This window comes from Colletotrichum karsti (genome assembly GCF_011947395.1).
Source record: "Colletotrichum karsti strain CkLH20 chromosome Unknown Scaffold41, whole genome shotgun sequence".
NCBI classification, from domain to species: Eukaryota; Fungi; Ascomycota; class Sordariomycetes; order Glomerellales; family Glomerellaceae; genus Colletotrichum; species Colletotrichum karsti.
This window is the reverse complement of record NW_024065941.1, coordinates 324372-347733: the sequence shown is the minus strand read 5'-3', so window position 1 is coordinate 347733 and position 23362 is coordinate 324372. Positions and strand designations below refer to the sequence as shown.

The 23362-nt window shown below is 54.3% G+C and overlaps 9 protein-coding genes across 9 annotated transcripts; 5 read left to right on the top strand and 4 right to left on the bottom strand.

The window, feature by feature from the left end:
- Nucleotides 1-1918: 1918 nt before the first annotated feature.
- CkaCkLH20_10599 (uncharacterized protein) lies at nucleotides 1919-2837 on the top strand (the record flags this gene model as incomplete). Its single annotated transcript, XM_038893313.1, has 3 exons — nucleotides 1919-2164; nucleotides 2231-2566; nucleotides 2730-2837. 3 exons carry the CDS (start codon nucleotides 1919-1921, stop codon nucleotides 2835-2837), a joined length of 690 nt encoding a protein of 229 aa, XP_038741428.1.
- Nucleotides 2838-3147: 310 nt separating this feature from the next.
- CkaCkLH20_10598 (ring finger domain-containing protein) lies at nucleotides 3148-4162 on the bottom strand (the record flags this gene model as incomplete). Its single annotated transcript, XM_038893312.1, has 3 exons — nucleotides 3148-3191; nucleotides 3243-3838; nucleotides 3891-4162. 3 exons carry the CDS (start codon nucleotides 4160-4162, stop codon nucleotides 3148-3150), a joined length of 912 nt encoding a protein of 303 aa, XP_038741427.1.
- Nucleotides 4163-4989: 827 nt separating this feature from the next.
- On the top strand, nucleotides 4990-7602 carry CkaCkLH20_10597 (uncharacterized protein; the record flags this gene model as incomplete). The annotated part of the gene is made up of 1 exon (XM_038893311.1): nucleotides 4990-7602. One exon carries the CDS (start codon nucleotides 4990-4992, stop codon nucleotides 7600-7602), a length of 2613 nt encoding a protein of 870 aa, XP_038741426.1.
- Nucleotides 7603-8080: 478 nt separating this feature from the next.
- On the bottom strand, nucleotides 8081-12566 carry CkaCkLH20_10596 (uncharacterized protein; the record flags this gene model as incomplete). Its single annotated transcript, XM_038893310.1, has 7 exons — nucleotides 8081-8642; nucleotides 8740-8826; nucleotides 8899-9819; nucleotides 9917-9962; nucleotides 10993-11597; nucleotides 11657-12012; nucleotides 12072-12566. 7 exons carry the CDS (start codon nucleotides 12564-12566, stop codon nucleotides 8081-8083), a joined length of 3072 nt encoding a protein of 1023 aa, XP_038741425.1.
- A 752-nt stretch (nucleotides 12567-13318) lies between these two features.
- On the bottom strand, nucleotides 13319-14446 carry CkaCkLH20_10595 (nitrilase; the record flags this gene model as incomplete). Its single annotated transcript, XM_038893309.1, has 1 exon — nucleotides 13319-14446. One exon carries the CDS (start codon nucleotides 14444-14446, stop codon nucleotides 13319-13321), a length of 1128 nt encoding a protein of 375 aa, XP_038741424.1.
- Nucleotides 14447-14992: 546 nt separating this feature from the next.
- Nucleotides 14993-16030, top strand: CkaCkLH20_10594 (uncharacterized protein; the record flags this gene model as incomplete). Its single annotated transcript, XM_038893308.1, has 1 exon — nucleotides 14993-16030. The coding sequence occupies one exon, from the start codon at nucleotides 14993-14995 to the stop codon at nucleotides 16028-16030; it is 1038 nt and encodes a 345-aa protein (XP_038741423.1).
- A 3850-nt stretch (nucleotides 16031-19880) lies between these two features.
- On the top strand, nucleotides 19881-20747 carry CkaCkLH20_10593 (uncharacterized protein; the record flags this gene model as incomplete). The annotated part of the gene is made up of 1 exon (XM_038893307.1): nucleotides 19881-20747. One exon carries the CDS (start codon nucleotides 19881-19883, stop codon nucleotides 20745-20747), a length of 867 nt encoding a protein of 288 aa, XP_038741422.1.
- A 739-nt stretch (nucleotides 20748-21486) lies between these two features.
- On the top strand, nucleotides 21487-22090 carry CkaCkLH20_10592 (uncharacterized protein; the record flags this gene model as incomplete). The annotated part of the gene is made up of 2 exons (XM_038893306.1): nucleotides 21487-21579; nucleotides 21635-22090. 2 exons carry the CDS (start codon nucleotides 21487-21489, stop codon nucleotides 22088-22090), a joined length of 549 nt encoding a protein of 182 aa, XP_038741421.1.
- Nucleotides 22091-22384: 294 nt separating this feature from the next.
- CkaCkLH20_10591 (uncharacterized protein) lies at nucleotides 22385-23202 on the bottom strand (the record flags this gene model as incomplete). The annotated part of the gene is made up of 3 exons (XM_038893305.1): nucleotides 22385-22758; nucleotides 22820-22879; nucleotides 23046-23202. The coding sequence occupies 3 exons, from the start codon at nucleotides 23200-23202 to the stop codon at nucleotides 22385-22387; spliced, it is 591 nt and encodes a 196-aa protein (XP_038741420.1).
- Between the last annotated feature and the right edge of the window lie 160 nt (nucleotides 23203-23362).

The following is a 23362-nucleotide window of genomic DNA, read 5'->3' as shown; positions in this document are numbered from 1 at the left end:
AAGGTCCCGCGATGGACCCTCCCTGGTTATCTCTCCCACACCTCTCCCAGCAAAACGCCATCCCGCTCGTGGGGTAAGTTCGGCGGCGGGGGGAATGCCTTCAGCTGAAGCCCCTGGTTGCAAGAGAGCTTTGGGCAGCTTTTAATCCGAAGCCGTTCCTACCTTCCCCTCATTCAGCTCGAGATCATTCCCATCGTTTGTGTGCCTCAGATATATTCAACGACCGGCATGATGCCTCTTACACCGCGCTTAACAGTCGCGTGTCGTCTGTCTCTCCGCACCCACAACACCGGAATGGCCTGCGCTAGTCGACCAAGCTAGTTATCCGCCGACTGCACATCTTTACCGTTCGCCTGGTTCACCCCCAGCTTAGTGGCAGTTTAAAGTTCACGCAAAAACGGATCATCTGAAGTTGGGAGGTCGCCAGAGTCGCAATCAGCCCCCGGTTTTCATGTCAGGAACCGAGGTGACACGTCGGTTGCCGACCAGACGGCCCTTCTCGCTGCGGAGTGCGGACGCTTTGTCACGGTGGCATCTGATCCGGACCTGCCAAGAAGTGATCAACGACGCGCAGCTCGATAGTTCTGGTGAGAATAGCTCCATATCGCCAACCTCTTCGTCCAACATCGCGGCATGACTCGGTTTGTGTGCTGATCTGTAAGGCGCGGCGTCGTCTGATTGTTGAGCGCAATCACTTCAGATGAAAAAGCTTGATGAGCCAAGCAAGTTTCCTCAGGGGATAAGCTTATCAAGCCAAGTGTTGTGCGCGGTTCAGAAATGGTTCTTGCGGCTGATAGGGTGCTGTGTTATAAGTCGGGGTGACCGAGCTGTCGGGCGAGCAATGCGACTTTGGATACTGGAATTATAGGAGGAGGGTTTCAAATTGACGGGCGATGGGAAACATCGATACGATCATGCGATGAGGATGCCTACTTGGTTCGGCACGCGGCAACGGCGTTCGGTCTCGCGGGCAGCAGCTGCTGATCGCAACTTGAGGGTTCTCCACTGGACAACTTTAACCTTGCATGACACGATGCGTGACGTCAATGGGATAATCCATGCAGATGGGACAATTTGAAGGCTATTTATGGGTCATTGCGGGTTGTGCTGTCGAAGGAAATGTTGAATTTTGCCCCGCTCCCCGGCCTGCATCAACCTCGGAGAACGACCAATGATTCGGCTGGGTTCATGGTCCTTATCGCATCGACAAAATTAACAACTTGGCGCGGACATCTCAGAAACAAAGCCTCAGAATTTGTTGTGGGAGATTGAGAGCTGCGCTGCGATGGGAGAGTTGGCTTGATGCAAGCCGTGACGGAGCTGAAAGACGTGTCCCGCGCGGTACGAGAATGGTGGACTGGAAGTCCGAGAGGCATTGCACTTACCAATTTCGCGAGCTGTTGCATCTCGATAAAAGCTGGCGAGTTACCGTGGGAAAACTCTAGTCGTCAAAGACAAAGCAGTCAGACGTGCGTTGCGTCGGACCACAGTCTATCTCTCCTCCGGGTGCCGACCGAACTAATCGGCGGAAAGGTGGGTCCATGGAGCGGCCTAAGCCCCGGAAGTAGCATTCCTGCCGGGCCCGGTACTCGGAGTTCAACAAAAGTCCACGGAAGGCAGTAGCAAACCGGTGTCATCACCCAGACCTCATTCATCCAATACTCCAAACTCCCAAAGCAGCATCTCGCATTCTCCTACGAAACGGAACTCGGGGCGCATTCCTTCCCCAAAGCCCAAGTCATGACGTCACCCGCCATCATCATGTCCCTTCCCAAGCCCAGTGACGCGACGAACACGTCCAAGACTCTGTCTGCGACATGATTGAGCTCATCCAACGCCACAGATTCCCCAGAACCTTTCTCTTAGAATTTGCCGCTCACTCATCGTCTTTCTTCATTCACTCAACATCGCAGCACCCATGCACTCTACCGCCGGCCGCATCGCAAAGTCAGTCCTAACTCACCCAGAGACAAAAAACCTCGCAAAACAAGCCCAACGCAACATGTCCGCCGGAACCCCCTCAGAAACCGCCAAGGCGCAGGCCTCGGCCTCCGACAACGCTCCCTCTTTCGAGTCCATCGGCATCAAGAACACCGACATCGTCCAGAAATCCGGCGTCTCGCTGTCGCAGCAGCAGAAGGTGCTGGTCGGCAGCGTGCTCGATGTAAGCATGCATGATCCCCGCACCCCTTGAAAAGCATCGCGAGGTTAATGTGACCGGGGGGTCTAGCTCTTCGAGGGAAACCCGACCCTGAAGCACCTGTCGCTGTGGTCCAAGAACGCCACCTTCCAGGACAACATCACCGTCGCCGAGGGCTTCGACAAGTTCGCCGCGCAGTGGTACGGACTCCCCGCGCTCTTCAACCCGATCCAGATCCAGTCGCACACCGTCACCTCGGCCGGCAACCCGATCGAGCTGAACCTGAAGAATAAGTACACGGTCAAGGGCATCAAGTCGGAGCAGACGATGGAGAGCGTCGTGCAGATCCAGGTCGGCGACGACGGCAAGATCGCCAAGGTGAACGACAAATGGAACAACGAGCTTCCGGACAATGCGTTTTCTCAGGTACGTGAGGCTCTCAATGTGTCGTTTTCGAATGCGGCGTGGAAGGTGGTCGGGTTGCTGAGGCAGGTCGGGGTGGCGGTTTTCTGTCGAGTTTCGTTGTGGCGGCCCTTCTGGGTAGGCGGAGGTTTCTCGTGGGGGTGAGACGTCGCTGACATTTTTGCAGGCGCTGAGGAAGCTTAACGCTGTCACGGTTCCGGCTTTTGTGAAGGTTCCCAAGAACGAGGAGGAGGATGCGAAGCTTAAGGCGGAGAGGGAGAAGCAGTCGCAGTAAGCATGCAGTGAGCGGTCCGTTCCTATCAATGTAAACCACGAGTAATACCTGGTCATTATGCCATGATCGTGTGTGAGCTTCCTCATTATCACTCGGAATGACCAGTTCAAGTCAAGGTCAATCCTAGCTAGTGAATCATACAATAAAGGGTATCATCAAATGCGCTACCCAACCACTTCTCAGCATCAACGCGCCGTGCCATGCCCATCCATGGTTTTAACATACAATCAAATGAAATCCTACCACCGGCGTGGGCCCCAAAGATATCCGTTCATGAGACAATAAAAAGAGGCTGCGAGTCCAACCTAGTTCAATACTGAGGTCCTCTCCACCATCTCGAATAGGTACTATAGTCTGTGATGCTAGGTTAGCTCCAGCCAAGTGGACAAGAGAAGACGACCATACCTCTGTGGGTACTGATACCCAGTTGATCGGCTACATTGACGTAGCCCTCGGACGTAGCCTGTCCGCCCTTCTTGATCTTCTTCACCATCTCCTCGTCGCCCTGCCAGACACTCCGACAGTACGGGCAGGTGACATCCGAATTGCCGTGACCTCCCTTGCGCTTCGTCGCAGCCCACGTCTCAAAGCACTCCTTGTGGATGTTCTGGCCGCAGGCGGCGCGGCACCAAACGACGGTTTCCTGGCTGTCGGCCTCGAGTTCGCAGAAGCAGATAGGACAATCGCCTTCCACAGGCTTGCGGTTCTTGTCTTGGGAGGGTTCGGAAGGGTCCTCGATTGGAGGGGCGCGGTCGAAGATCTCCTTCAGTTCGCTCGTCAGGAGGGCGAGTTGGTATGTGTGCTCGAACTTGGCGCGGAGGACGCGAGACATGACGTAGAGCCAGTGCTTGCATTGGTTGCCCTTGAGGAAGTGCGGGCAGCTGCAGGACGGACGCTGGGCTATCTTGACCGTGTAGATGTTGCCGGTGGATCCCGTCAGCTCAACCTCCTCCTCAGGAACCTCGGCGGTGCCGCATCGGCGGCGCTCAAGAACGTAGAATCTGCGGCACTGAGTGAGTAGAAGATCGTCGCAAAATAGTCATCGCCTCGTACCTCTGAGACGTAGCTCGGCTATACACCTCGTGGAAGTTCTGAGGCGGCTTCGCACGGAATCGGCGCAGTCGCTTCTCGCCACCAGCATCCTTCGTCTTGGTCTTCTTGGTGGGAGAGGCATCGTCGGCGTCGGTAGCCTTCCTCTTACCCAACGGCGAAGCTCCTACTGTTGTCGTTTGGTATGTGGGTATCCCTCCTACGGGCTTAGTGTATGCATTGCCGTAAGGCGAGCGGGTCGTCGAGCTCGGGGCGGTTGCGGCGGGGGCCCCCATAGTGACTGCGATCGCGATGGAGGGGCAGAGTGGCGGGAGGGAGTGTCGTGAGAACAATACAGTGTAGGAATGCGGAATTCTGAGGAGGGAGATATTGGAGAAGTCGCTCAAGCTGTCTCGAGGGAAAATTTTGCAAAGCGCAAGAAAAGAATTGGACAATTTGGTGGGATTTGGGTTTAACTTTCAGTCGCAAGCGGCAGTCGCCTCTTCTCCCTAGAACCTGCCCTTTGCGACTCCGACAGCTTGTGCACGGACCTTCTAGATACGACCTGAACGCGGGGTCACGGGCATGGACACGTGATCTATTTGCCATTATGTCAGCTCCTGCTGACATCAGCTATCGCTGACATAAGGCATCTCGTGAAGTGGGCGGAAAATCCGGATTCACCACTTCCATGTTTTTAGTGCTGGCGGCAATTCCGCCAACTTCCCGCCGTCTAAAGAAACACGCGTCGTCACTCAATCCACCATCACCGGCGGCGGAAAGCTTATCCGCCTCAGACACAACCAAGACCGTGAACCATGCTGTCCTCGACGGCGAACTGGCGGCTCATGCTTCCGCATCTAGCGTCGTCTTGTTAATGTTTGACGGCATAGCACAATGATCCGATGCTTGGAGCGCTGATGCGGGTTTCTCGACGTGCATGGAGCGTCCTCCTCGATGATGGCGGCGCGCCGCCAGACGTACCTCTCTGTATATAGAGTGGACTGCTTTCGGTACCTAAATCAACATGTTATCGCAATTTGGGCATGATATCAATGCTTTGCTCGACGCCACTGTTCGGGCCTTGTTCTTGTTTCGAGCGAGCTAACCTCTGATTCTCAAGATGGCCATTGGTAACTCCTACGACAGGCCACAGCCTGACCTGGACGATCTGGTCCATAGGATCCTTGCGTCTCTTACTCTGGAGGAGAAATGCACTCTCTTGTCCGGCAAGAACATGTGGGAGACCGCAGACATCCCGCGTCTAGGAATCCGCAGCCTCAAGACAAGCGACGGCCCAGCTGGCGTCCGGGGTTCTAGATGGACAGATGGAACTCACACGACGTTTATCCCTTGTGGCATCTCGCTCGCAGCGACGTTCGATCGAGACCTCATTCAACGGGTCGGCAAGATACTGGGTGCCGAGGCCAAGACGAAAGGCGCTCATGTACTGCTCGCCCCGACTATGAACATCAGTCGTTCCCCTTTCGGCGGCCGCAACTTTGAGAATTTCGGCGAGGACCCCTATCTGACGGGAACGATGGCTGGCGCCTACATCCGCGGTGTTCAGAGCGAAGGCGTGGGGGCTTGTATGAAGCACTATGTCGCCAACGACATGGAGACCAGACACTTCAACATGGACGAGCAAATCGACGAGCGAACCTTGCGGGAGATCTACCTCAAGCCCTTTGAGATGGTACTCGAAGCTGGTCCTTGGACGGCCATGGTGGCTTACCCCAAGATCAACGGCGAACACGCCGACACCAGTCGCTTTCTTGTTCACGACATTCTCCGCCAGGAATGGGGATACGATGGCCTGGTCATGAGCGATTGGGGCGGCTTGAACTCGACCGTCGGCAGTATACGCGCCACCACAGACTTGGAGATGCCGGGTCCTCCACTACGGTACGGAAGAGCTTTGTTGAAAGCCGTTCAAGCCGGGGCTGTTTCCGAGGACGAGCACATCAATCCCTCCGTTGGACGCCTCCTACGACTTCTCGCTCGAGCTCAGCTCCTCGATAATCCAAAGCAGAACGGCACAAACGGCACCCATGTATCAACCGCCGATGCCAACGAGGGCGAATCCGACACCCCTCAGGCCCGCCAAACAGCTAGAGAGGCAGCTTCGCAGGGTATCGTCCTTCTCAAGAACACAGGCATCCTCCCGCTCAACCCCTCCAAGACTCGCAAGCTCGCCATCATCGGCCCAAATGCCAAAACACCGACAGCTGGTGGTACCGGAAGCGCCATCGTGAACCCGTACTACATCACCACCCCTTTCGAATCACTCAGCCAAGCTGCCAAGGCCGCGAACCCAGACATCCAAATCACCCACGAACGCGGCATCTTCACGCATCTCCAACCGCCCCTGATCGGAGACTGCCTCACCAACCCAAAGACCGGCGCTCCCGGCGTTCGCGTAGACTTCTTCGCCGGCGATCGCTTAGAAGGAGAGGTCGTGGCATCCTCAAACTGGCAAAACTCCCTCGTCTACTTCATGAGCGATGGCGACGTGCCGGACTCCCTACGCGGCACCCGCTACAGCTACAGGGCCACCGGCCTACTCCGCCCTAGCGTCACGGGCATCTACGACTTCAGCCTCTCCAACACCGGCAAGGCTCAGCTCTTCATCAACGACGAGCTGCTGATCGACAACAGAGACTGGACGCAGATCAGCGGCAACTTCATGAACTGCGGCAGCGTCGAGGTCTTTGCCAGCAGAGAGCTCGAGGCTGGTAAGACGTACAGACTCAGGGTCGACAATGTCGTGGTCCCGCCGCCGACGAAGCCTCACGACAACACCCTCTTCCACAAGATCTCAGGCGTCCGCGTGGGTATGTTGTTCCGGCATGACGAGGAGAAGATGTTCCGTGATGCGGTGGCTGCTGCCAGGGATGCGGATGCTGTCGTTCTTGTCGTCGGACACAACAACGACACCGAGCGTGAAGGCTCGGATCGGACTTCACTCTCTCTGCCACGCCGAACGAATGATCTAGTAGACGCGGTATCAGCAGCGAATCCGAGCGTTGTAGTGGTGTCACAGTCTGCGTGTGCTATCGCGATGCCATGGGTCGAGGCTCCAGCTGCGATCGTGCACGCTTGGTACCAGGGCCAGGAGTGCGGTAACGCCATTGCGGATGTGATTTTCGGCTCCGTCAACCCTTCTGGCAAGCTACCCCTGACATTTCCGCGAAGAATCGAGGACCACGGCTCCCACAAGTGGTTTCCTGGCGATGCCGAGAATGACTACGCGGAATACGGAGAAGGGGTCTTGGTTGGATATCGCTGGTTCGACGATCAAAAGACTGATCCTCTGTGGCCGTTCGGGTTTGGATTGTCCTACACCAAGTTCCACATCAGCGAGGTCGCAGTACATGGAAGCGTAACGTCGGAGGGATCCTCCGCAACCGTCATCGCATCTGTCACCAATATCGGCGATGTCCAAGGCAGTGAGGTCCTGCAGATCTACGTCTCCCCTTCTTCTGCCATCAAGGAGCTAGGCCGGCCTTGCGCACCGAAGTCTCTCGCTGGGTTCCAGAAGATCACGCTGGCGCCCGCAGAGTCTAGGACAATCTCGATCAGCATCGACACGAAAGCCTTTGCATGGTTTGACGTGGAGGGCAAGGGCGGCCCCGGTTCGGGTGGAAAGTGGAGAGTTGATCGGGGACTTTACAGATGTTTCGTCGGTACCAGCTCGCGAGACATCGTGGCGGAGGTCAATGTCACAGTCGAGTGATTGCAATTCGAAGCTTTTTCCTGCGCTGCTGCTTTTTCCTGTTTCGAAATAGACTCGTCATCTCAGCATCGTCACACAAGAGAGTTCTGGGCCACGTCCTCGCATTACTTCAGTATTAACATTGCTCTTCTTTTTGGTTTGCCACAGTATTCATGGCTACTGTTTTTTTCGGTGTGCGTCTCGACGCAGTCGCTTTTCCTGTTGTTTTGTAGCGACGCTCCTAGTAAAAGATCTGATACTTGGAACGCATCGTGCGCAAGATCGACAACATGCTCTCGATGCTCGACCCAGGAAACGCCCATCTCCCCACCAACGCAATAGCATGATTCTGCAACCTATCGATGTCCGGAACGGTCGATGAAAGGATCGGGGATAACGAAGCTAGCGTCAGCAACAGAATCACCGCGAGTGTTCTGAGTCGTCCCCGTCAGCAATCCGTGACCAAGTTTGAGGAGGCCGTACAAAACGACCGATCGACTTACGAGTACAGCACAATCTCGAGAGAGCCACAAGACCCCTTCAGACGATGCTCAGCAACGGCAAGAAACTGCCGACAGTGGTACAAACACCGCTTCGCGTTCTCCACCACGGACTCCGCCGGCGTCACGCCCGGCGCCATCCGGCAAACCTGGTGCAGAAACGGGCGGAAGATGATGTCACCCGCCGCGTGGTACCTCAACATCATGATGGCCTCGTCGACGCTCGGACTGGGGTTGTTCAGGTCGGGCTTGATGATGGACGGCAGCAGATCGTACCACGCGCCCAACTGGTGGCTCAGCTCCGCCGACACGGAAACCAAGGAGGCGGACGGCTCCGTCGGCGACGCCCCCTCCGCCAGGTCGCCCGTCGGGTTCGGCGTGGCCAGGCTCGCCGTGTCGTACATGACGTGGTGTATCCTGTTGAGCAGGCGGCGGGCGGATAGGTCCGCTAGCCAGTACAGCATCGCGGGGTCGGGCGGGTTGCCGCAGCGGGGGAAGGGGAGGTTCTCGATGACTTGGTCTATGCCGCTTCGGGGGAGGTGGTGCTCGGCCACGATGTCGCTGGGTTTAGGGGGGTTTGTGTTAGTTTGCACATGGAATCAACAAACGCGCGTGCTACTCGATGAGATCCTGGGAGATTTGAAAAGGGGAAAGATACCATTCTAGGACGAAGATGGCCCAGCACAGCCGGGTGATTGGCTGATGTTTGTGGGTTTCCTCGAGGGGTTGCCGCATGGCACGGTGCCTGGTGAAGTAGCATGGTCGTCAGCACATTTGCATGATGCATAACACAAACATAAACTCATAGGACGCGTACCGGATGGGAAAATGCTGTATGCTCGTCGAGGCCAGGTGCGTCAGCCTCCACGCCTGCAGCGGCCTCGACAAGTAGCTGTAGTACAGAGCCGCAAGGTACAAACCCTGGGGCAACAAGAGGTCATCGCCGAACGCGTCGAACCACGTCGCCAGGAGCACCTTCATCGCGGGCGTGAAGAGCTCAACTCCGGGGAGCCAAGCATCCTGCGTCAGGTCGGGCGTATCCACCGCCGCCTTCCCGAGGGCCATGACGACCAGCACCAGCGCGGTGCGGAGATCGGGCTGGAACGGCTGGTTTTCCACGACATCTTGATAAACCTGCTCGAAGTCCTCCCTGTCGAGGATGGGGTGCTGCGGGTTAACGAGGTCGAAGAAGTTGTTGACCAGCGGAAGAGCCGTCTCGACGTCGATTTCTGGAAAGGTGATTCGGTCCAGGGGTATGGGCGTTAGTGAAAGAGGCTCGGGGATCACCCGCTTGCTCTCGACGCGGAGGAACACGTCGGCGGGATAGTCACCCAAAAGCGCCTTGGCGGATCTGGACTGGAGGAGGCTCCCTGTGGTGGTGGAGTGGGACATGGGGATCGCCATGGGGGCGGTGATGCAGGTGTCCGTTCCCGCGCTGCTCCTCTGGCGGGAGGCGAGAGCCACCGCCGGCGTGGTGGCGGCGGCGGCGGCGGCGGCGGCAGCCGAGGTAGGGGAGACATGGATTGCCGGGTCGACTGAAAGTGGTGCGTAGCCTGGAGACGCGAAGGCGGATTCCGGAGACGGTTCGTGACTTGGTGGCCCGTACGAGTGCGGGGTGAAGTCGTCGTCCGGCTGTACGTGATTCCCAAGGGATATGTTTGAGAACGTTGTGAAGTGATCCTCGAGTCTCTGCAGGCGGTCCAGGATCTCGTGGGTTTGGTCAACCGAGATAGATCTTCTGGAAATCACGTGGTGAGTTGCCGGTTGACCCAGAGATGACGGCTCTGTCTGTGTCTCTCGAACCGAAGACAAAATTCGTTGAGAATACCACTTACTTGTTCTCCTCGGTGATAGGATACTCGCATTCGGAGTTATTTGCCTCTTCGCATAGCGTACAAATCGGTTGTCTCCCATCACATTTCCGTTTCCTAAAACACGCAGCGGATGTCAGACCCCACGATTCCGCGATACGCCAAAAAGCAACACGACAGATTTTCTCTCTCAACCCGACCCAACCAACGCCATCTGACGGCGCCGAATAGCATCCGCCGTGGCTTGAGATGTTGGTGAAAAGCGGTATAAGCGGATGTATAAGCCGCCGTAAGCGCACATACCTTCTGCGACAATAGTGACAGGCGACGGCGGTTCTTTTCCGCTTCTGAGGCTCCATGATGTCTATCCCGTCGGCATGACGGGTCTTGCATCTGAGATGTTTGGCCTTCAGAGGAGCTTTGGGGGACATCTGGAAAGAAAAGATAGGTCTCTCGATCGCGGCGGAGCGGCGGGACCCAGCCGGGCGGGAACGGCGGGAGCCCTCCCGCCTTAATGTAGTCACAAGTGGGTACATTCCCGGACTAGCTCCGGGGAGATGCTTGATCCCGTGTCGCCCCGAATTTAGCTACTCGACCTTGTTTAGTTGTGCGTAATTACTGACTGCGGTAGGCCTGACTCGGAATTAGGGTCCGAGGCCATAGCACATGTTCGTCGGTAACAGTTCGGGAAGTTGAGGCTTAGTCTTTAACAAAGACTTTGGGCTTGGCTAAGCGATGTTCAGGATCTGCTACAGTCGCTCGGGCGGTTCATGTGTGTGTGGTAGGCTGTGAGTTGCAACGGCGAAGCTTGGAGGTCGTACAAATAGGCTTAATTCCCAATGCGGTGTTATCCCGGGATATGTATCCGTAGGCCGAGGTTGTAGAGGCGAATACGACTATGTTTCGTCGTGGGTTTAAACTTAGGTTGTAAAGTCACCGCGTTCCACCAATCAGATTCAAGATTACAACACTTTATACGATTTCTTTACTACCGAAAATAAAAGCGTTATTGGACATAGCTCCCTCCCCGAGGTCTTGGCATTCGATCATCGCCGGTCGGCCTTCAATACACGCACACACAACTAACTATCTTCAAGGACGCTGCTCGGCGACTGGTTTCAGCACACCCTCCTCGATGGTCTGGACCGCCTTTTGGCTGTCAAACAGGACGTCGATCTCTTCCAACGTCAATCCCTTGGTCTCAACCCACTCGAAGTAGACGTAAAGCCATATAAGGATATTCCACGACGCGTTGACAATGTACGTCTTCCACCCGATGCTCTCAAACAGGTACGGGAACGCCATGGACACCAGCACGCCGCACGACTTGATTAGGATACCCTGCATCGCGATTCCGTTGGCGCGCATGTTGTAAGATAGAACCTCAGGCGCGTACATGGCCGTGAGGGGCGTGATGCCAAAGGAGTACGTCCCCAGGAAGAGGAAGATGCAAGCAATCGTGCCATAGGTGCCGGCCTTGTCTCCCGAGGTCCCGAACTTGGCCGTGAGACCGGCGAGGAGGTAGAAGAACGCGGAGCATGCCCCGAGACTACCCAGAGCGAGAAGCCTTCGGCCGAGCTTCTCCGCGAGAGTTGATCCCGTAACCGCGACAACCAGTTGCCAGGAGGAGAGGATGACGTTGATCTGGAGCTGTGTCGTCGAGTCCGTGATGCCAGCCTGGCTCAACATTCGGCCGAAATAGTATCTGCAAATTGACTCGTGTCAGCATCTCGCCCCGATGGAGATTGAAACTGCTGAACTTACGTGATGACGTTGGATCCTGTCAACATGGCCAGCGGAGCAACGGATAAAGCCAGTAGCAGGCGCTTGCGGTTGGGTTTGCGAACCATTCCCTTCAACCCCAGAGCCTGACCCTCCCTCTTCTCGTACTCTAGTGTCTCGATGATCTCTCTGAACTGCATCTGCACGTTCTCGTCATCGTTGTTTCCTCCATTTACCTTAGCCAAGACCTCGAGGGCCTCATCTCTTCGGTCCTGGAAGGCTAGCCATCTGGGTGATTCGGGGGCTAAATAGATGAGAATCATGACGAAGAGGGGCGGCGCGGCTTGTAAGATTGACGGGACTCTCCAAGCCCAGTCAGACGGCTCAAGTGCTGAAGACTGCGTGGTAGAAAGAGGGATTAGCCGTATGATAATACGCTGAAGCATTCAAGACGCACCCCGTAAGAGATCCCAGCAGCGAGCAGAGCTCCAACTGCCCAGCACGAGAAGTACAATCCCAATGCCAGAGACCGTATCGAAGGCGCAGTCGTTTCCGCGACGTATGTTCCGGCAGCCGTCTGTCCCAGTCCGACACCGATTCCGATGATCAAGCGTCCGGCGATGAACATGGCGATGTTGACGGCGGCTCCCGCAATGATGGCTCCGATGATGTTGACGATACCAGAAGCGTAGAGGCCGACCTTTCGTCCCTTCCAGTCGATGAGCATGCCGGTGAAAGGCCCAATGAGGATGGCGCCCAGGAAGGTTGCGCAGGTGTTGACGGCGGTGGTGGCGGTGGTGAGCTCAAAGTACTTCTGGTACGATGCCATGACGTTCAGAGAGCCCATGAGTGAGCCGTCGTAAGCGATGGTGACAGAGTCGACGACGCATACTGAGACGACTAGAGCCGTGCTCAGACTCATGCGGAGGGAAGCTAGGCTGAATGGTGACATGGCGAGATGGGGTTGATGACCGAGATGATTGAGCCTGTTGGCAGTCCGATGCTGGGTCGAGCACAGCGGCTTGTCTTATAGAGAGCCTGCTATTCATCCATCAACGAACCTCTTCTCCTGCTTCTATCGGCCCAAAAGCCGGCGAGACAGTCGTCACAACTTGCCAAGATAAGGAGGTCTGCCCAAGGCAAGCGTATAAGCTGATTGGTGACGGTACTCTGGGGTATTGGCGTTCCACTCGACTTGATCTGGGGAAGCGTTATCTGTGGAGAGCTTGGGAATATGAAAAAGTCTGATGCTAGTCGTTAGGTCAGTATTGGTGGCGGATATCCCGCCGTAGTTGCCGCCGATACACACAGCAGAGAACCACATCTAGCTGGCTGGTAGATGATGAGACGAACCATTTTGAGGTCTGATAACTGCGGCTTCGTCAAAGGAGCCGGCCAATTCCCTATCTGGACGTCCAGACGACAATCGGACGGCATTTGCTGGGAGTGATATGAGCGGGGTGGTATTACTATGAGTCTCAGATTTATGCGACGAACCATTTCTGAAGCGTCTGAAAATTTGGCATCTCGATCGAACGTCATCTCTTTCAACGCGGAACTTAAAGGAAGTCAATAAGTCGAGATAGTGAATCAGTTTTCTTGTAGGAAACGTACAATTACTACTGGATTCAGGTTCACCAAGGGTATCAGGCTCCCAAGTGATGTCTAGGATGTCATTCCCCCTGCCACAAATCTCATAAATGTCTACTGATCGGAGGTTTTATACGCTCCAGAATCTTCGCTGCTGGTTATTTTTACATCCAGAATATCACCCGTAAAGGTCGCCGGCTCGCGTCGTCTCCTATCAACCTTCAAGTCAAACACATCTAACCGCTGATATCCTCCGACAACATCGTGATACTGCTTGCCCTCGATACAATCCCCAACGTCCATATCCGCATACAGAATGTCCTCCGAGGCCTGCAGGAACTCAACAGACTTCTGCTCTTTCGTGTCCGCGTCAATCGTGAATCCCTGCAGCAACGACCCTGCCGGATCCAAGAACATGGTTGCACCGCGCTGGGAGTTCTGCAGCGCCTGGGCAACAGCCTCAGCTTGGCTTGAACCCGACGATATGATATCGACAGCATCTTCGCCAAGAACCCCTGAGCAGAGAACCCCGAAACACTTCGCCTCGAAGCAGTGCGCTGCAGCACGGGTTCTGTTCGCAGCAACGTTGTCGTAGTTGGCTCCCTTGGCCACGCTGGAACCCCCCTCACTCCCAGAGGAAGCTTTTGGCGCCGGGATTCTCGTAGGCCAAATCGCAGGCCATGTCGAGATGTGAATCTGCTCTCCCTGCGACATCAAGGCGTATCTCGCGAGAGGGTTCGTGTTCTCGCCGCAGATCAAGTTCCCAATCTTGCCAAACCGCGTCTCGGCCAGCCGCAGCCCGTACCCATCACCAGGCGCCCAGGTCAACTTTTCAAAGAAGGTCGGCATAAGCTTCCGGTGGTGAACCAAGATCTCGCCGTCGCTGCCGATGATGACGTTGGAGTTGTAGAGCGTCGCGCTGCTCGAGCGCACCTTCTCCGAGATACCCACGCTGACCATGACGTTCAGCTTCTTGGCCGTGTTGCGTATGGCGTTGACCTCGTCGCCATCGACGTAGACGGACTCGAGGGCCATGCGTTTGAAGAGGTCATGATTGTCGGTTGGTGGTCTGAGGGCCGACCAGATTGGGAATGCTGAGATGTATGTTTCGGGGAAGACGACGAGGTTGGCGTTATTCTTGGCCGCTTGCTCAATGAGAGAGATGGCCTTGTCGGTTGTTCGTCGGGCGGAGAGGAAGACGGGCGAGACGTGACATGTGGCGATGCGAATTGGAGTCGACATTGTGGCTGATGTCTGGGTCGCGAAGAGACCGGGAGTAGCTCGAGGGCGGCTGGTTATTGACTCAAGATCGGCTGTCAAGTGACTTTTGCCGTCTTTAAGCCACGGGTCCGGTGCTCCCGGGTTCTGTTGTTCGATGATGTCGCGATAAATGAATTCATGATGCCGCAGACTTTCGAACAGGGCGTAATTGACGGCTTCGGAACTTCTTCTGGTCTCCGACTTCCCCAAAGCTGATGGCGGAAACTAATCCGCCAATGCCGCTTGGGCATCGGCGTTCAGGCCTCATCAAACCCCGAGGTCAGGGTGTGTGGCCTAGCTTATTTTGACTCCTCCATTGATTCTCCCAAAGTTTGATAATCACCTTGCTGAATGTAACAGCAATTGCAAACTACAGATCAACGATTGTCACGCAGATATGACAGTGGAATAACCCATTGGTCAGGTTGGTTAATGGTCGAGTGCTGACTTGAATCCGCATGACGGCAATGTCGGGTTTCCTGTGAAATATTGTCGGAGGTAGAGTTTGAGGACACCACCGCAGTCAACATGGCCCTTTCCACTGTTCCCCCGACTGGGAGAGAGCGAGAAGCGTGTCTCTCAATCAACCCGGAAGGCTTCTTCATCCGACATCCGCCTGCTCCTCACCTACTCAGCTCCTTCTTTACCCCCGAAGACCAGCTTTTCCAGACGATTCACATGGGAGCAGCTGTAATCGATAAAGCGCGATGGCTCCTCGTAGTCGACGGACTCGTGGAACGACCCTTCGCCCTGACCTTCGACCAGCTTCGACAACTACCCCGGCGGTCCGTGAAGGCCTTCCACGAATGCTACGGCAGCCCGCTGAAACCACCAACGGAAGCAGTCTGGCGCATAGGGAACGTAGTCTGGACCGGAGTCCGCCTTTCGCATCTCATGCAGCTCGCGCGACCCTCTCCCGAAGCAATATTCGTCTGGTCTGAGGGACTCGACTACGGCACCTTTCATGGTGTCACGGCCGATCGGTATCAGAAAGACTTACCGATGGAGAAGGCTCTGAGAGAAGAGGTCCTCGTCGCTTATGAAATGAATGGAAAGCCTGTTGGTAAAGAACGTGGCGGGCCTGTGAGACTTGTGGTACCCGGCTGGTTCGGGACAAGTATGACGAAGTGGTTATCACGCATATCGTTCCGGGACAGACGGGCCAGTGGTCCTTACACGACTACCTTCTACAACGAAATCGATCCGACCGATGCCGAAGGTAAGAGAACGCGACCTGTGTGGCAAGTTGAGGTGAACTCCATCATCACGAGGCCGGAGCCGGATGCAGTCCTGCACGGGCCTGAGGTGCGGATTGAAGGATGGGCGTGGTGCCATGACGAAGTCATCGAGGTTATGGTCACCGCAGATGGAGGGCACATATGGAACGATGCCACGGTGGCCCGGAGAACTGAGTTCGAGTGGCAAAGATGGAGCATTGTCCTCAAGCTTGAGAAAGGAGATCATGAGGTGATGGCCCGAGCAAGCTCAACATCAGCACTAAAACAGCCTCTCTCAGGCCGACGGAATCATATGCATACGGTATCATTCAAGGTTCGGGGTCCATGAACCCAAGTATGAGGCTACCACCGCAGGGACAAATGTCGCTATGAATTGGCGAGCATTCTCGAAAGGCGTAGTATCGGAGAGAAGTTATCTTCCTCGCGGACGAGACAGCTAGATTGCCGAAGACCATGTAATGGGCAAGAAGCCCAGCAGCAGTAACGCTGAAGTCTTGGATAGTCGGGCGACTCAGTTGCGATTGCGACTGTGCTTTTCGGCCTAGAGACAGCTTGATTTAGATACCGGCTTATCGTTAAATCCGCGAGCAGAGCAGGAACTTTCCATAAGTCCTTGAGCTCACCCCTATACATGAACCGGATATCAACAGCTTGACACCGCCTTCTGTTTTAGGTAACTCCGCTCGCAGGAAGCTCAGACTCAGCTGGATTGCCATGTATCCGTTCAGCTTGACGATCGATGCCACTCTCTTGCGCAAGCTCACCGGGAATGGCTCGTATCGTGATCTTTCGGAGGCCTAGATCGTCAACTAGACCGTTGCTGGACGTGTACATAGCGATGGGTAGACGACGCGTATGCGTCGGGCCTAGGCCGGGGTTAATCCAATAGTCGCATCGAAGGTCGTCGGCATATTGGGGGGCAGATCGCTGGCGCTTAGAAATATCCCGAGTTGGTGGAGGATGGTCGCATCGCCAAAAAGATGGTGTTCTCGAGTAGACAACAGCATAGCGTCATCGCACTTCAGCGGACGTCGTGCATAGATATCATCGTCAGCCTCAACGCGCGGCCAAGAAAAGGTGGTGCAGCTCACGAGGACAGCACGCATCGCGCGAAAAAGCGAAAGCGATGTGGGCGACCGTCCGCTTTAACCTTCGGACAGGGCGCCCACAAGCCCGGCCCGGAACGACGGGAACCGGGCCCCCGCCTCCCGCAAGCCCCGGCATCGGCTCCGCCCAGGGATCGTCTATGCCGAACGCGAGAAGCCCACCCTTTGCGGCGAAGCCCACGCAGACTCCTGAATAATAGCAGGGGACTTGAGTTGCGTAAGTCAAAGCGTCTTCCCCACGTTCAGCTCAACTGAAGCCGCGTATGTCCGATTGCCCTACCTGAAGAATGCAGGGGAATATGCGAACTATTCAGTCTGCCGCAGGGTAATATTGGTTTCATCAAGACTGTTTGGGTCATTCGGATGGGCCGACCGTAACCGGCCACAATGAGAGTTACCGGGCAAAAAGTGCAATATGCTGCCGGCAACCTATCATTCCGTGATGCCGCTTACTCCGAGATCCTGTTCCCCATTCTCCATGCCATCTAAGCCCTCACGAGGAATTGCACAATCATTTGGGGGTCAAATCGCCTCCCCGACGATTTGTAAATCGGCTTGCACTTACTCCTCCGGGCGAGTTTTCGAGATCTAACTAGGACTACGTGAATTAGGTTTTCTTCAAGAGCAGCATGATTATGAGCTACTCTTTACACCTTGAAACGGTTTAACACCAAAAGACCGCAATCTCAAGAACAGAAACAATTGAGTGCTTTATGTTGTCGAGTAGTTTGATCTCGAGCGCCTCTTGTAAAATCGGTGGCGAACAGGAAAAGGCGTGCTCATCGCATGGTACGGGGAAAAGAAAAGCCGTATCATGCAACACGTTGAGGACTAACTTTCCATATAACACGATATAAGTGAGGATAAGTTGTGTTCGGATATCTCGAAAACTCGGCACAAGCAATTTTCTTTTCCACGGCATGAAATTTTCTTCATTAACCCTATTCTGAGGAGAACAAAATAGTGGTAATAAGTGTTTTCCAGTTTACCAGCAGCCTAGTGACTCAGTGAGTGTCAGTATTTCCGACAGCTATCTCGAACATATCGTCAAGTAGTGAAATTGCTTTCCTGGTCAACCTGAAGTATCCTAGTAAAGCAATCAATTAAATTTCTGACGTGAGAAGGATTGGGTTAGAATTTGTTATACACATCACTCTTCATATCCACGGCAGTAAAGACTGCTTTGCTGAGACTGATTGCTTTGCTGAGACTGATTGCTCGTGAACCTCCAGATCAGTAACTGTCATGTTCCATTCTTGAATTTTTCAAAGACGTTCCTTCAAAAGAGAGGTATGATCAAGTCCCAGCATCAGATTTCCCGCTCTTATGTGATGGCCTGTTGAGTTCGGTGATCATGGGCTCTGATCAGTCACGCCAACTATCATCGACGAAGAGACTTACAATCGCACATGCAAGTACTTCGCCCTTCTTTACTGCATCTCTATAGTCTATACTACTGTCCAAATCATTCTTTGCCGTCTTAAAAAATCATTCTTAGTGGGCTTTTGATGTGCTGTGGTGACTAAGGTACTGATATGAATCCAATGAAGCCATCATCAAATGGTGAGGCGCCAATATCGGAGGTAAACGGTCCGTCGTAGCTTCTCCAAGATCCCACTGAAGATCAATTAATGCGATAAAATGCAAGTGAAAATTTCCTACACATCTGTCGCATTAGTATGGCGGGTAAAAAGCATGTACATGCAATTGGCGAGTATGATCTCAGTCCGTCTTGGAGGTGCCGATTGGGCTCCATCACTCCAACTTTGACTGGGCTCAGGCTTTGACAACTCATCACTGCAGGGAATGGGCAAATCGAAAGCTCGCATGGAAATGATGCGACTTGAATGTGCAAAACTCGCCTTGTTATAGGGACAATGTTCGCTCCAAGAGGTCGCCTTATCCAAGGGTCAGACTCCGTTCGAGGTTGCCTTGGTGCCAACATAATGGTTCGCCATAGCTAAATCGTGATAATGTGCGGACGATGCCAACAAGCTGCCCCGTTTTCATGTACGGTACTTTGTCGTGACTGGTGAGAAATTATGCGTCTTGCGACCCCTCTTCACAATCAGCTCGCGATGATTGGACATCTCGTCTGACATGCATCTCGTCCCAATGGGCGCCCCATTCGAACTTGAACCAATACGGAAAACCCTAGCATCCTGTGCCACTCAATTCATAAACCCATGCCAATACCCGAAGCTGCCGCATTGTCCACGGTTCACCGCTTCCACCGCCTCTCGAGTCTCATCACAACGTATGTCAAGTGGCACTGTGATATCAAAGAGTCGTTGAGCCGTCGTCTTGCAAACATGCCGGCGCCGCCGCCGCCCACGGCGGAACAATGGGAGTTCCACCGTCCCGAAATATGCAAGCTGTACAGGCATCGCCCGTTGAAGGCAATCAGGGCGTACATGCTAGAGAGATATGGATTCAATGCCACGTGAGATCTTTTCTTTGTCAATGAAGGAACCCGGTTCATGAGGCTGATGGCAGTGTTGATGCAGAGATCGTATGTACAAAGGAAGATTCAAAGTATGGGGCGTCGAGAAGAATAGACGACACAGGCGGGACTCTCAACCTCGGCAAGAAATCCAACCTTCCCCTCCCCTCTCACCACCATCGCCGCATCTAGACTCTCTTGATGCTATGCGGCGGGAGCTTCCGCAACAGAGCAACCCTGGCTCCATCATCGCATCGCGCGACGGTTCTCCGCATTTCAACGATCCCGAATCAGATAGCCGATCCGCAACATACATCGCGACTCCAAGCACCTTTCCGCTAACCCCTGTCACTCTCAGGAACAGGTCTCCCACAATAATACCTGAAGCCGAAGACGAAATACTCGACCCGGACGCAATTCGAAAGCAGATAGTCGCATCGGCCATCTCCATACTCAGGAAGTTGCCTCTCAGGCAACCTGGGTCACCTGCCGTGGAACCAAATGGTGACCACGTTGAGATTTTCCAAAGCCTTCAAACCAAACTTCGTCATGAGGGGAAACTTAGAGGCTGCTTGGTAAACCGTCAACAAGCCGTGCCGAAGACTTTGATGGCAGAGATTGTCAAAGACATGCTCAGCCCACTGTATCCAGCGGCGCCGATCGGGGTCCTCAGCATATTTAACCAACTACTAGACTGGATGGTTATCAACGAACTCGCAGACTGTCTGGTTGAGTCTGCACAGTCTATTCTTCCCCCAGACGACGACTTCACTCGACTCGCACTTGCCATGCGCCGCCTACTTGTCATCACCGACCTCAAGACTTTCTCCCATACCATGGCAAAAGTCTGCGATGATTTGGAACAGGGAATACTGGTTGTTCTCGGCAAACAGAGTCTCGTACGAGTGTACTTGGTCTTCCTGCTCAACGCGCAGAAGGCCAAAAGCAAACACCAGAAAGACAATAAGGTTCTCAGCATGGCCTTGGAAAGATTCGCACACGTACAACATGCTTATAAGGACAACGCCAAACTCATTCTCGAGTTCAACCTCTTCGTTGTCGGCTACCTGTCTATCGTCACGCCAGGGGCACCGGACGTCGCTAGCATGGCAAGCGCTTGCTACACTCGCGCGACGGAATATCTAACCGACCGAGAGAACTTCGGCTCGGAGGTAGAAATCAGAAACGCAAAGTTTCATCTGGGGAAGAGCTGTGCCTATCTTGCCGACTGTCGTTATGCCGTTGGCCAGGAAAACAAAGACGAGGAGCAATGCAGCTCTGCTCGAGGGATGCTCTTAGTTGCGATTGGCCATCATGCAGATTGCGCCGAGGCAACGTTTGCTCATGTTGGGCGACAGATGGAGAAGCTGGCGAAGTGGTGCAAAGAAGCAAATGACACGGAACGGCTTGACCATTTGAACCTCATTTACGGCATGATTGAGGGAAAAGAGCAACGCCCCAAGGGCGAGCCATTGTTGCCCAGGTTGAGGAGCTGAAGTTGACGATATCGAACAATCCGAAAGAACAGCTCAACGCCGAACGGATCTACGTTGATGTTGTCATTGTGGGCACATCACGATGCGAAATAAGGAGTTTGCCTTGAAAAGCTTGAGACGAGATTTAGAAGATTCGCGAAGGAGCTCGGCCCCGATATTGAGCCAAGCTGTCAGCCGCAGTGAGTGGACTTCAACTTGCGTCATGTCGCCTCCTTTTCCCCCCTTATCTGATCCATCTCGGTGAAAGTGGTGGGCCTCGGTGAACTCACCGAGCCAGACCGGCCACCATCGGACTAAAATGTCCGTAACATCGACGATCGGATCTTCCAACCACACCCACCGAAAATATTGGATCCTGCATCAGCTTTTCGATCTCGATTTGCCGTTTCCAAGTCCTGTTCAGTTTCGTTTGTCTTTGATCAGGCTGACTGACATCATAAGGGTCTTTGCAGCGTTTTACCTCACCAGTGCGTGGGGAAAAGTGGTGCTGTTATCTCATCCTCCACGGCTGTGATGTAATCGTGATGTTACATCATGAACACCTCAATGTCAACTCATCAAGTCGATTTCGCGACCGTCGACAAGATATTTAAGACGTCGGTTTCAACTGCATAACGACAAAATCTCTCTTCTGCATCAACAAACCAAAGCATTCACCAAGATACCCAATTCCAACCATCAAACTACATCTACAACTTAACAGCTTTTCATCAATTACAACTTCATAAACACTATCAAAATGTCTGCCACCAGAAACATCGACTCCGTCAACCCCAAGCAGGGCGAATTCCACCCCAGCGTTCCTCGCTCTGAGCCTCTCACCACCAAGGGCGTAAGTCATTCTTCACTCGATATCTCAACCTGGACAACGATCTAACATCACACAGCATGCCCCGGGAACCAAGGTCGGCAACGATGCCTACCCCGAGTTCCACGCCCAAGCACACCCTGCCGGCACCGCACCCAGAGAAAACACCTTCCAGCCCAACCCTACCTCCGAGACCCCCGGCCAGGCTCTGAACCCCAACGTGGACCCCTCAAGCCGCACGGCGGCCACCGACTTCCCTGGTGCCACCTCGGCCGATGTCCACACCGGCCTCGGCAAGCCTGTACAAGGCCAGACCAGTGCCGAGATGCACGGCTCCAACGTTGGCCGCCGCAACAAGGAGAGCGCCGGTCTCGAGGGTGTCGGCGCCTCCGGCAAGGACAACTTCCGCGACCGCCGCCTCGACGTTGGTGTCGCGCCCGGTGCGCGCGGTGATGGTGGTAACCCCGAGAACATCACTCCCGCAGAGAACCTCCCTCCCACCTCGGCTGAGGAGTTGGCCAGCGAGCGTCGCTGAATTTCTTTGTCCTCTTAATGAGCGCTTGTACTATTAGTTATCACGTCACGAACAGCATGATGTTTGCATGAATGGGCGGGAAACGGTTTAGATCGGAATTGAAAAATTTCACGCCATGTTTTATTTCGCACTCCCAAAAGATTCTATCCCGCTGCGTGTTCATCCCATTGAAACCCTAGATCCCGCCATTGTCCGCCCTAATCAGTAAAGTCTTGGGACGTCCAATGGGCCAAGAATGTTGACAAGTATACACAAAATTCCACATCCGCTAGTTACATGTTTGAAACATGCGAATTAGGCAGAATCAGAAGTAAGCTGGGCGTTGGAAGGAGGAGTCTTCTTCAAGGTGAGGGTGATCTTGTTGGAGCTGTCGTCGCCGGTCTGGTTCCACTTGAGGTTGAAGACGCCATCGACGCTGCTGGGCGTGGCATACCACAGAGACTCCATGCCGCCGGTAGTGGCCTCGACGAAGATGAAGCTACCGTAGAACATGAAGCCAGAGCTCTGGCGGTCGGTAGAGGAGGAGTTGGAGAATCCGACGGTGTGGTTGCTGGAGGTGGTGCTGGGGATGGAGAAGGTGAGGTTCGACCAGTTGGGGAGGGTCGAAGTGTTGTTGAACTCGGTGGTGTTGGGAGCGCCGACCCAGACGTCGTTATCAGTAGGAGTGACTATGATGTAATGGTCAGATGGTGTTTCCGGAGTGCAAATATGGGGGGACTGATCACTTACAGACGACAGGGGCGGCGTTGGAGTCGTTCATCTTTCTGTGGTCTCCGAAGAAGGCGTCACCTATTGGTTGACTGTTAATAGAAAATTCCCCAAATAAAAAGAAAAAGTTACAAAGTAGAACACGATGGGGACTGTGCGCTCCGAGCCTTTTGGCTCCTATGTACATGCGGTGAGGGATTTGGAATCCTCGACAGAAAAGCTCGTAAAGATACAGTACCAAACCCACCTCCAGAGGAGAACATGGCAAGTCCTCCAATGCCAGTGCCGTAGGCGTAAACCTGGAAAGGACCAGAGTCGGCGGCGACAGCACGACGGGTGTTCGCCGAGGGAGCTGCGGCCGCGAGGGCGGCCATGGAGAGCAGAATAGTTCCGATGGGCTGCATGATGGATGATGTGATGTTTTCCGAACGAAAAAGAATGATGTTGGCTAAACGATTGGATGAGGCTGTAAGACACTCGAGGAAAAGGATGGACTAGGTGAGTATGGGTGAAGAGGTGGGGTCCTGGGAGGCAGTTGGTTGAGGGGGATGGTATTGATTAAAT